The sequence below is a fragment of the Panthera tigris genome, chromosome B1, assembly GCF_018350195.1.
Source record: "Panthera tigris isolate Pti1 chromosome B1, P.tigris_Pti1_mat1.1, whole genome shotgun sequence".
Classification (NCBI taxonomy): domain Eukaryota; kingdom Metazoa; phylum Chordata; class Mammalia; order Carnivora; family Felidae; genus Panthera; species Panthera tigris.
In genome coordinates, this window is record NC_056663.1 from 101,761,612 (window position 1) to 101,774,538 (window position 12,927).

The 12,927-nt window shown below is 42.4% G+C and overlaps 1 protein-coding gene across 2 annotated transcripts in view; it reads left to right on the plus strand.

Annotated features, from left to right (window-relative positions):
* The first annotated feature begins 10,473 nt into the window (after window positions 1-10,473).
* TRPC3 (transient receptor potential cation channel subfamily C member 3) overlaps window positions 10,474-12,927 on the plus strand; it is a 72,314-nt gene continuing 69,860 nt past the window's right edge. For both annotated transcript variants that reach the window (XM_042982686.1, XM_042982687.1), the window contains exon 1: window positions 10,474-10,703. In XM_042982686.1, the coding sequence (XP_042838620.1) occupies window positions 10,474-10,703 (230 nt within the window). The remainder of the gene's footprint in view (window positions 10,704-12,927) is intronic.

Sequence of the window (12,927 nt, forward strand, 5' to 3'; positions counted from 1 at the left end):
AGTTGGTGCTCGATAACTGTTTTTGAATGAATGTATTCTAGGCAGAGGGGACATATACAAAGTCTCAAAAGAAAGGTATCAGGAATAAAGATGGAAGGATAGGCAAGGGCCACTTCATCAAAGGTCTTATGTGCTAAGTAAAGGATATTATCTGGCACAATGAGAAGACTTTGCAGGGTTTTAAGTGGTGGAGATCTCGCTGTTCTATGCATATGAATTCAATAGGCTTCCAGCACATCATCTTACAGATGCTCACTCCACACTAAACAGAAAGCAATAATAGAAAAAAAAAAATGCTGCTGCTACTGCTGCTAGTAATTTGAGATCCTGGGACTCTGATCATGACCATCTCTCTCATATGATACACCAGTCTGATATTTCCTGTATTTAAGATCATTTTATTCATGGCCACATTAATATCATGGGATTTTTAATTTCCTTAGGAACTGGTGATTTTTTTTTCCTGCTTTGTACTCAAATTCATATTTTGCATTTATATGAAAGTAGCTTCTGAAACAGATCTAACACATGAGTAAGATCTTCTATGTTTTCACAGAAAGTCATTCTAATTAAACTATCTAGTTTTTCTCCCTTAACAGTTCTGATAGACATAAATCCTTAATGCCCTCTTGTGCTCATTTTATTATTCCTCCTGAAATTAATTCATTTGTGGATGTTGGGCTTTTGCCAAATTATCTATAAAGGTGTCTTTGTTGATGTTTTAATGTATTTGGCTACAGTACACATAATATTTCTGGCCATGGATAAGCTGAATATTTTTAAGTTAAGTATTATTGGTGGCAGAGGCCCCTCAATGCATTTTTGGTAAAAATCCACCTGTGATTCTCTAAGCTGATTTTACATGAAAATTGAAGCCATTTATGGCTTGGGAGTCTGCCATGCCTTTCTGATGTGTGAGAAGCCTCTTTCTCCCTTTGGGATTTCAGCATGTTAAGCTGCTAGCTAAACAGTTGAGTAGGGGAAAAAGATTCTCACAAAATAAAACATTCGAAAGAAATGACTCTTTGGTTGTTCAGTAGCAAGACTAATGCAAAACTTTAATGAGAAATACTTCTGCGTGCAGGAATTGTTTGTTTGATGAGGATGCCAACCTTTCCATTACTGTGCCTGGGTTGTGCAGCAAGTATCACCTCACAGCACGCCAACAATGTCCCTGGGACAAAGCACCCTTTCTAGCGTAAATCACATTGAAGCCAAGATTTAAAGCTTCTTCCACTTGCAAATTATATTTTAGACGATTCTGTTTTGTAGTTAAGCCTAAATCTATTGTGTGCAAAAATCTATAACTTGTTTTGGTTTTGGTTTACAAGAACGCAAATCCTTATTAAATGCTCTCCATTCCTATCTCCGACTCTCAATTATAACAGAAGTTCTGACTGGGTGATATCCAAGGCTTGAATTTAAAAAGTGCAAACTTTCAATGAGGATTCAATTTTTATTGAATTTGATTTGTACATATACAGTTGGACTTTTCCAGTCCTTGTAAATATACGTGGCATTGGACATCAGTTCCTCCCAGGAACCCTCAGAGATATCACTTAATGTCCCCCTTTGAACACTTATTCCACTGCTAAGAGTTAAAACGATGTCCTTTATAAGGGCAGTTACTCACAGACTCAACTCATTGATTAAGGTGTAAGCCACATCATTATTTTTTTTTCTCCTGCATCTCAAATCTCTTCAAAGAAAGGATTTATTGCACTAAAAAACAAACAAACAAACAAACAAAAAAAACCTGTAGAGGGAAGTGAATCACATTAAAAAAAAAACAACAACTAATACATGATAAAGATATCAATGTATGTGAATGATCATTTAGCCAGGACAGTGCAGAGGGATTCAAGCATTATAAGGTGATCATACCAAATGTCCTTTAAGATATGTTTCAAATCCACATAGTTTATGATTTTCTAGACAATGTAATCCCCTTCCTTTCCTTTATCCCTAAAATCCTTAAAGACATTATAATTATATAATGTCATTTCAAAAGTATTAGTAATGGAGTTTTGTTATTGTGTGAATACCTTATATTCTAATTTTAAATAAAAACTTGCATTACAATGAGACCATTGAAAATCCGTATATATTTTCAAGATAATTTATTCCAGGGGCACTTGGGTGACTCAATCAGTTGAGCATCCAACTTTGGCTCAGGTTATATCACAGTTCGTGAGTTCGAGCCCCTTGTCAGGCTCTGTGCTAACAGCTCAGAGCCTGGAGCCTGCTTCTGACTCTGTGTCTCCCTCTCTCTCTCTGTCACTCCCCTGCTTGCATGTGCACTCCTCTCTCTCTCTCTCAAAAATAAATAAACATTACACATTTTTAATAAAAACAAAAGATAATTTATTCCAGGTGAATATATATGGAGAAGCAGAAAACTTCGTCTTCTCTCCTATTTCTCTTTCCTTTACTTTCTCTTAACACTTTGGCCTAAAGTTAAGAGTTACAGGATAGAGGAATTACGTTTCAAGATTAGGGATAGGAAGTTGGGGGCTGAGGAGGGCATGGCTTAAAGCAATGGGGAAACACTGTCTTTTATATATTCAGAGTGTCTACGCGGGGCTCACTTCCCCCTCCCTGACTCCATACCTGCTCAGACTTGGAGTGTCAGTAAGTCAAGTCTCCTCTCATCCACTGGTGGTGAGTAGATCTTGTGCCTTTAAATGAAGGACAGTAAACTGGTATGCGGATACTAACAGCTTTACCCTAAGTCTATTACTGAACAATGCAGACTTAAGAATGGGATTGCATTTGCAACCTTTAAGAGATGTGTGTGTATCACAGAACAAATTTGACATAGGAGGGCTATAGGAGTGGCAAACGTAAAGAAAATTATACTTTAGTTTATATGACCATTTTCAATTTGTCCTAAGAATTCACCCTGCATAGAAATAATATAAATAAGAAATGAATTAGCTCACTTCACTGTAGATTGAAAATACTATGACTAGAAAGGTAGAACTTCTCTATTTTTCAAACTCCCTTTCTGACAGGTGACTTACGGGACACACTTCTGCCAGTTTCCCATTTGTAAGTAATCAGTACTTCTTTCCTCCCTCAATGAAGGGCAAATATAACTTTGAGGAACATGTCTTTAAATAGGTTTCAGAAGGAGGTGGGCAGGGATCATAGGGATTAGGATGCAGCAGAGGCGTTCTTATCCTTGCCAAAAATAGAGCCTGCACAGATTTGATTTCTGTATGTACACACAGACAGAGGTCGAGGAAATGAAAGCTAGACATGCACCCTCATTTTCCTCCAGTCTCTAAACACAACAGCACTCAGAGCCTCAAGGGGCAGTGCGGGCATCAAGCCACTCCTCAGATTGTCAATACAAAACTATAAGCACTCATCAACTCTGTGTCTTATTAAGTAGACAGGATTGATTTCCTCTGGTACTCATTTCACATAAACAATAATATTAGCAAATATGTACAAGAGTGGGCACATAAAAATTAATAATGCATTTGGTCCCATGGGAAAGTTATTACAATCCCTTTAAGAACCTAATTTATTCTTGAATTGTGGTGAGCATAGCAAAACATGTAGACTTGTTGAATCCTATGTTGTGCACCTGAAACTAATGTAACACTGTGTGTGTCAACTGTATTTTGATAGGAAAAAAAAAAAAAAAAAAAAAAAAAAAGGAAGAACAGATTTCTGCCCTGGGGACAGCTGTGAATTTTTTCATCTGTAAATGTAACAATTGTCAAGAACTATAAAGCATCTGAATTTTTACACTGTTTGCAAGCTAACATGCATCATGTTAGTCACAGTTTCATGGATGCTGGCAGAAGGCACAAAACTCCGGGACCAGGGACAAAGGATGGTTTATTACTCACAGTAATAACAGTAGCCAAAGCATCAGCATTTGTGCCAGTTCCCTGAGTCCTAGTTCCCACAGAGTGACATGAAGAGGGCTAAATGATACCTGCACATGTAGTGGGTTGCATTACAAAAGAGGAACCTGAGCTTAGGGAACTGAATCTTTTATAATGATCAGTAAGCCCATGTAAACTTTGCCCCAGAGGGAGCATTGTTTACTGCTCTTTGCAGTAAACAAACCTGCTCTTTGCCCCAGAGAGGGACTCTATCTCTGTCTTCCAAGGCTGTTTTCAACACAAACACCCTTGAAAAGATATTCCAGAACAAGAGCAGCCATTGCCTCTGCTTGCAAGATGTATGGAAATGCGAGGCACTCATGGAGAATTGTCTTCCAAAAATAAATAATAAATTTCTGTCCTTATTTTCTCAAGATTGATACTATACATAAAGTCTCTAGCTTTGCCCCTTAGCCCATTTTCCACTCTTTTTTCAAACTGGGAGTCTTTCTTGATAATACTATGAGCAGATGCTGATGGGGAGAGGGCTGGGGGCAAATTTAAATCATTTGGGTGCTGTAACTTTAGTAGTGGCAAGATGAAAGTCAGAAACTCTGTAGGAAAGATACCCCGAAGCAGGCTCGCTACTTGGCAACTCTCTAACCCTCCCCCACCCTCCTCCAAAGCATCTTTCATTTCACTTTAATACACAACTAATAATTCCACTGAATGGATAATCATTGCAGTTTTGAAAAATGTAAATCTCTTGAAGCATTAAGGACACATACTAGTGTGAATTTGTGTAAGATACTTGTCCTTTAAAAGCTAGCTGAGATTGGCCGCTCTGAAGGAATAGCAATTTTAACTAGTAGGGGATAAAAAAGGGTAATTGTGGAGTTTGGAGCACTTTGGGGCATAGCAGGCCAGAGAGAGACCATTGCGGGAGAATTAAAACAATATGAAGTCACTGAGTCCATAGTGAAGGAAGCTGGGCACTATAAGGTAGGAAAGGATGTGAGAGAAAGAGTAGAGAGAGAAAGACTAGGGAGATGCCCGAGAGAAATCACACCCATTCTGATTTTACTTGAGGTTGGCATTGTGCCCACAGCAGAGGAAGAACATTCCCTTCCTCCTTCTCCTCACTTCTATGGATCTTCATTCCATAAATACTGAGTATCTGTTATTGCAACTGCCCCTGTACTATTACTGTTACCATTTATTGAACACTTGCTTGGCTTCCAGTTTTATGATTACACGGGTGTGACAAGGTCAGATAAGACATGACAGTCCTATGTGACAGACAGACAAGTAAGTCAACAGTTATACAGTTTAGTAAATGCATCTCAATCAGACAGGATAGGTCCTTTCTTTAGGACCCAGACTTCACACGTCTATAGTTGGTTCCATAGTTCACAACAGTGAACTAATAGTAGCTAATGCTTATACAGTAACCTCTTACATGCCAGGCAAAGTTTTCAGTGCAATTGACAATGAGAATTTTTATAACGGCCCTATGAAACAGGCACTATGATTATATCTTATAGATTATGTATCTATATACCCCAATGTCATGGAACGGTAAGCAGCCAAGATGGGATTTGATTCCAGGCCTTTAGGGTATACTGACACTGAAACAAGTTTAAACTAACTAGGCATTTGTGAGCTACCCGGGAAATATAACCATCACTTACAACTTACTTCTACAATAAAATAAATTCTGACTTCCAAACTTGAGAGTCATGAAGAAATTTTTCAAACAAGTGTTTTAAGTTAGGAAAGTACTTGAGACCTCCTGGGGCTAGAAGAGGCCTGGGAACATTAGTGACCTACGGTTAATAGGACACTATAAATTCTGTGCAAAATACATTAGAATATTAATTGCCACACTTTAAGTTCAGGGATCCTCCTTTTAGGTTCAATTGTTCTCATAGGCAGTGGTTCCCACCTCACTAGCTTATGCTGCTAAGAAAATTAACGCCTTAAGTTTACTTTAAAACGCAAAGAATCAAAAAAATAAAAATAAAATAAAATAAATTTTAAAAAGTAAAGAATCAGAATGAGAAGACAAGCCACAGACTGTGAGAAAACATGTACAAAAGACACAACTAATTAGGAGTATTATTCAAAATGCACAAAATCTTAAAACCCAACAATAAGAAAACAAGCAACCAGATTAAAAATGGGCCAAAGATCTTAACAGACACCTCACCAAAGAAGATAATCCAGATGGCAAATAAGCATATGAAAAGGTGCTCAACACCGTAGTCATTAGGGAAATGCAAATCGAAACAATGAGATACCACTACCTACCTTTTGGAATGGCCCAAATCCAGCACCCTGACAACACTAAGTGCTGGTGAGCATGTAGAGAAGCAGGAATTCTCATTCATGCTGGTGGGAATGCAAAGTAATACAGCCATTTTGGAAGGCAGTTTGGAGGTTTCTTATAAAACTAAACATACTTTCACCCTATGATCCAGCAACATGCTCCTTGGTATCTACGAAAGGAGTTGAAAATGTATGTCCACACAAAAATGGACATGGATATGGATGTTTCTAACAGCTTTATTCATAATTGCCAAAACTCGGAAGCAACCAAGAGGCCCTTCAGTAGGTATGTAGATAAAGAAACTGTTGCACATCCAGACAGTGGAATATTACTCAGTGCTAAAAGGAAATGAACTCTCAAGCTATTAAAGGACATGGAGGAAACTGACATGCATGTTGCTAAGTGAAAGAAAGCAATGAAAAGGCTACATGCTCTATGATTCCAACTATATGATACTTTGGAAAAAGCAAAACTATAGAGATAAGAAAAAGATCAGTGGTTGGCAGGGGTTAGGAGGGAGGAGAGATGAATAGGCAGAGCACAGAAGATTTTTAGGGCAGTGAAACTACTCTGTATGATGGATACATGTCATTTTAAATTTGTCCAAACCCACAGAATGTACAACACGAAAAATGAACTGTAATAAAAACTGACTCTGGGTGATAATAATATTTTAATGTAGCTTCATCAATTTTAACAAATGTGCCACTTTGGTGAGAAGAGCTGATTGATAATGGGGGAGACTATGCATATATGGAGCAGAGGATATATGGGAAATCTCTGTACCTTCTGGTCAATTGTTCTGTGAAAGTAAAACTGCTCTAAAAAAATAAAATCTATTTTTTTTTTAAAAAAGCAAGGCAAAATCCCTTTATAAGAGAACTTCTATTCTTAAGGAGGAAAAATTGTGCACTGTTTGGAACATTATACCTGTTCCCATGCTCTGCTCCCTTGAGAAAATTGCTAACCTTTATCCCGGGGTGCAAGAATTACTGCTCAATAGTGTCTTCTTACTAGGTGTGTAACACAAAAAGGGAGAGAGAGGGAGAGGGAAAGAAAGAGGCAGTGAAAGAGAACAGGAGCCTTCCACAGTGTGTGAAACAGATTTTAAAGAAGATACAGCAGTTTCTTAGATATTTAAGAGGAAATTTAGAGACCAACTTCTGCTATAAGGTTAACAGTCACTTTTAATTTATCTGGACTTATCATGAAAATTATGCTTTACTTATGCCTCAGTGGCCACCTCTTCTTGAAAATAATCTGCCTCAACAGTTGGATTTTCTGAACATTGAATAACGATTCCCCCGCCCCCACACCAAAGGAGTAATGGATTCTGAATGTATGTAAGGCAAACACTCATTTCATGAATACACAGATAGCTAATAACATATATGCAGTGATAGACCCTCTTTTACAAAAGAAGGAAATAAGACAGATAAAGCTGGCTTATGCCAGGGAGGTCCATATTTCCTCTCTCTTCAAGAAACTACTTTCTTCGGATTTCCTCTCCTCTGGGTTTTCATCAATTCCAAGGACATGCTCCTTAGAAATGAAAAGGTTAGCACTCTGGAAAGAGCAGTTTCCTCAGACCAGGAGAGTTAGTTTATGTTATGAGCTGAAATTTGCCGCCCTCCCTCCCCCCACACAAATTCATATGTTGAAGTCCTAGTCCCCAATACCTCTGGATGTCTATTTGAAGACAGAGCCTTTAAAAAGGTAATTAAGTTAAAAATGAGGTCATTAGGGTGGGCCCTAGCTCAAATGACTGGTATCCTCATAAGAGACTAGGACACAGGCACAGGAGGAAGAACACGGGTTAAGATGATCATCTGCGATCTGTCAGAGGAAAACAACCTTGGCGACATCTTGATCTTGGACTTCTGGCCCCCAGAATTGTCAGAAAATAACTTTCATCCAGTCTGTTGATACTTTGTTATGGCGGCCCTAGCAAACTGATATAGTATGTAAGAGTAAACCCTGGTGACTCCAGCATTCCTGAAATGCTTCTCTCCAGAGCCTTAGAAGAGCAGTTCATGAACTTGTGTACATAATTATAAAGATCCTGTAGACTTCATGAGTTAATTCAACAAACATTGGTGGAACTTGTCCAGCTAAATGGCAAAGACAAAAAGATAAGCTTCCAAGTGGCTCAAAGTAAATAAAACCCTAAAAATCCTCAAGGAATTCAATCTAAAGAGGAGACAAGCACAGAAAGAGTTAATTTCAATATGAAGTGACTAGTAATAAGATTGTGGTATGCAGAAGGGCTGTGAGAACTTCCCTGGGATGTAGAAAGGGCATCAGATTGGAGGCCACATCTAACTTAAGTCTTTAGGAAAAAGAAGTATGCCAGGTGAACAAGGCAACAGAGACATTTCAGTGACAGGAGTACCACAGACAAAGGCAGGGGAATGAGAAGTGTCTAGAATGTGGATGGTAAGTGAGATGTCCTGGGTAATTGGAGTTAGGATGTGTATGAGGGAGGGTTCCAGGAGAGAGTGAAGAAATAGGGTCAGACCACGGAGGGCTGGGCATGCCAAATTTGGATTTTAACCTGAAAGCAGTGGGAAGCCACCAGAGACTTTTACAGAGACAAGTCACGATCAGACTTGCTGTGAGCATGGTCTGTGTAATAGCTTGGAGAATGAAATGGTACGAAGAGAGGAAGGTTGCATACGGATAGCAGGGAGGTAGATGGGAGCCTGAACTGAGGCAGTGGTACTGGGGTGCAGAGAGCAGTCCTGCTTCTGGGATATTTCAGAGATGGGATTTACATTGTGAAGATTTGCATACTCCCACTTCTACATGTGCTCATGTGGGAAAGGTGCTTCCAATTGTAAAGCATTAGACAATACATACTTGTATTTTCTGTCTCAGATGTACAAATAAATATAATTGTTTCCTTAAACATAGATTTATTATCAGCTTAATAAAACATACAATATTATATTTACTTTTAAGAATTAAATTCAAAAGAGCTACACTTCCTTATTTGTGTTTTTAGTTAATTTGGGGGAAGAATTGCTCCTGGAAAAAACACAATATAATTGAATATAGTTAAAAATGAATATCTTATTTTATCTCATCATAGCATGTCTGGTATTTTTGTGATTCTTCCAAGTTGGACCTGATTGAAATCTGCATATTTAAGGCAATAGAGAGCCTTGGAAATACACTCAGTCTAATCTGAGTTTTCTCACTAAACTACCTACCATGACTAGTTTACTCAGTCTTTCTAGGCCTCAGTTTTCTTATTTCTAAAAACAAGGGATAAATTCTTTGATCCTTAAGTCTCCTTTTGACTAAAATTCCATGAGTCTTTTTTCCCAGAGGAAAAAAAAATACCGCTTTTGACTTTTAAAATGAAATTTTTTTTTTGTTTTATTTAGTACTGTTTCTTAACTTTTCAAAAGAAGACTTTAAATTTTGCTGAATATTTCTTGGAAAGTAAATAAATCTTGTCAGATGGTTTTGAGATTCATTAAAAACACACAAACAAACCTGAAGCACCATGCACATTTAAACATTACCGTTCTTGGGGTACAAAGGCACTCAAGGAAATGTACTCAAACCTCTGCAGGTTCAACTAAGGCTTAGAGTAACGCAGTGAACAAGGGATGTTTGCTGAAAAATATTTGGAGTTGAACTGGGTAAATACGACTGCAGAAAAATTAACAGCAAGCCAGATGAGTCCCTTTTCTCTCCCTTAGGAAACTTGCTTCTGTAAACGGAAAGGGGCTCTGAATCCCCTGGCAGAGAAATGGGAGAATAGGGAGGGAAGTTTCTCTGATTTCCTCGCTCCCTACCTGCTGATCTGGTTTCCTCTCCAGCTCTCTCTGTCCGATTAGGAACTGATTCTCCTCCTGCTCTCCCTCCCTCTCCCCCTCCCTCCCTCTCTGTCCTTCACCCAGAGTAACGTTAGTGTCCTAGCAAGTGATGCTGTCGGAGACGAGAGCCGGGCTCGGAGGAGGCACCGCCGCCGCGGCCGCCGGGCGGGAGAGCCTTCTCCAGAACCAGCGCCCCACTCGGCCCCGGGCTTCCTCCGCGCAGCCACAGCCGCGGCGGCCGCTCCCACGGTTTCATGGTGGGCGGCAGCGGCGGCGACTGGGTTTCGGCTGCCGCCTCTGACTGCTCGGCGTCCCCCCGCGCCGTTCTCTCCTGCAGACTTCCCGCCCGGGGCTGCCGGGGGCTGCCGGAGGGGCCGGCGGCGGGAAAGGGGTGCCGCGGCCAGACCGCGCGGCGGCGGCGGCGGCGGCGGCGGCGGGCAGCCGGCATCCCCGCGCTCCGACCGCGGCGGGCGCGATGTCCACCAAGGTCAGGAAGTGCAAGGAGCAAGCGAGGGTGACCTTCCCCGCGCCAGAGGAGGAGGAAGAGGAGGAGGAGGAGGAGGAGGGTGAGGAGGAAGGCTCGGAGCCGCAGCGCCGCCGGCGGGGCTGGAGGGGCGTCAACGGGGGGCTGGAGCCGCGCTCGGCACCCTCACAGCGGGAAGCGCACAGCTACTGCCCGCAGCGCTTCTCCCCCGGGCTGGACATGTGAGTACCCGGCCGGCCCGCGGCCCGCGCCTGGGGAGGGCAGTGCCCGGCGGGGCGGCGGGGGGGGGGGGGGGTGGGAAGGCGCGCTCGCGGCCAACCCGCGAAGTGCCTGGGACCCCAAAACGCCTCCCGGCGCGGCATGGCACGGCAGTTCTGTTCGGGGCGATGTAGGGGTGCGGACCTCGGTCCGGGGCTCGTCCCCTTGGTTCTGCTTTGTGGAGGGACTTGGGGGCCGCTGAAGGCGTGGCTGGAGCTCTGTCCCGGCTAAAGCGCACGGAACGGCCCCGTGGACGGACAGCACGGACGCCAGAGTCAATTTCCAGCAAACAGACACGTCCTCTCCTACACAAGCACTACTGCCCCATAGGCTAGGACCCCTCAGCAGATGCACCCCGAGCTTACCCTATCGAAGTCGGAGAATGTGAAGGTCTGCGCAAAGCCAGGCGCGCCCTCGAACTCCGACCCCCTCCCCCCCAGCTTCTCAGCGTGGAACCACCCTGGGAACCAGTGTCCCCCGCGAAGCTCTCCGCCGTCTGAGGCCCGGGCTGGGCAACGGGGAGAAGGGAAGGGAAGGGAAGGAAGGTGTGCTCTACGCAGTGTGAGTGTAGGTTTGCCGGGTCGCCCCGTTTCTCGACGGTCCATTCACAGTTGGGGGCATACTGAAGCCAAATCCCCACGGGAGAGTGGGCGCAGGGCAGCCGCAGGAACTGTTTAATGACAACTTTGGCTGTAGTTCCCAGGCGGCCCAGGGTCAGTAGTTGTTTTCTTTTTAAAGGAAGATAAATGCCGGCACTGTAGTGTGTGAGAAAGAGCAACTTTTCTTAATTTCCAGATCTTGGAGACATCCTTAGCAGCTACGAGACTCAGAGAGGATGCAAAAAGAGAGTGCTTAGTTTTATAGGCTCCATGGCATTTCTCGTGTCACACACGTTGGGCGTGCCACAGGGTTTACTGTCTTTTTTAGGAAAAACGCACAGACCTAGGTAGAGAACTTGAGGTCAGACGTGGCGGGCAGCCCTAACCGTCTGGGTGGGGTAAGACGGGTAACTGGCTACGTGAGGGGACCGAGGTTATGCAGTGCCCCCTGCCGCCCTCGAGCTGCCACATCCCTGGTCCCAGGCCTCCGCGGCGACCTCCAGACCGACCTAATCTCGCATTGCTCTGCTCGCTCAGAGCCTGCTCCTGGCCCTGCCGGATTTGCCTATAAAACCCAGAGTCAGTGGCTAGGAGTAGATCGCCTAGGAAAGGGTTCTGATTTAAAATGAGCGACGCATCCTGATGTGGTTCAATTACTGCTGAAGATTAGCCTGGAGAGGAAATGGTCCAGGAAATGGAAGGAAGGTATATCCTGAGGGATTAAAGCCCTGCCAGCTCGCTTCCCAGCCTCCCTAAGATTTTAAGACATTGTCTGTTTTTCCTTTTACCAATTTCTTGATTATTTATTTATTTTTCTTTTACCTTAAATCCACAGTAAATGGGACACCACAGCACTCTAATCTGAGAAAGTAGGGTGGAGCAGAGATTACTCACTTTGCCTTTTGAAATTTGAGGCCAATTACACAAAGCAAGTTCCACTGTAGACTTTTTTTTTTCTATTAGAACATTTTCCCCCCTTTTTCTGACCTTACATAATTCAACAAGTAAACGTCCTAGTGTATTTACTTTGTAAAACAGTTGAGAAGACCCAATCATTTTAAGGACACAATAAATGTTTCTTTGAGAGGTAGGCCAGCAAGCTCTCCATGTCTGAGTCCTGTCATTTTGTAACATCAGGCACTAGTTTGATATCTGTCGCAGAAATGAGCTCTTTATTCCACCTTCAAGTAGAATATGGCCAGAATGTAACAGCTCAGAAAGCAAACACTGCAACCCTATGTTGGCACTGGAGCAGGACAACCAGTCTCTCAAAGCCCCAGGGTCATTTTCAGTAGGCAGAAGAGAGCAGCTGAATTTAAAATTCAGCCAGGATGCTCAGGATAGAGTCTCACTTTGACCAAAAAGATTCCTCAGGGTAATCCTGTTGCTCATTTCACTGCTCCATGCTCCAGTGTTCCATCTGGGAGTTTTAAACAGACTAACTTAGGAGAAAGAATGTCATCTGTTACATTACTAACAAGAAATTTTAAAAGTCCTTTGATAGAACTCTTGATTCAACTATTGATTCAAACCAAGACTTTCTTTATCCCAGTTGTTTGCAAACCTAGGAGCAAGTAGTATGTCATTG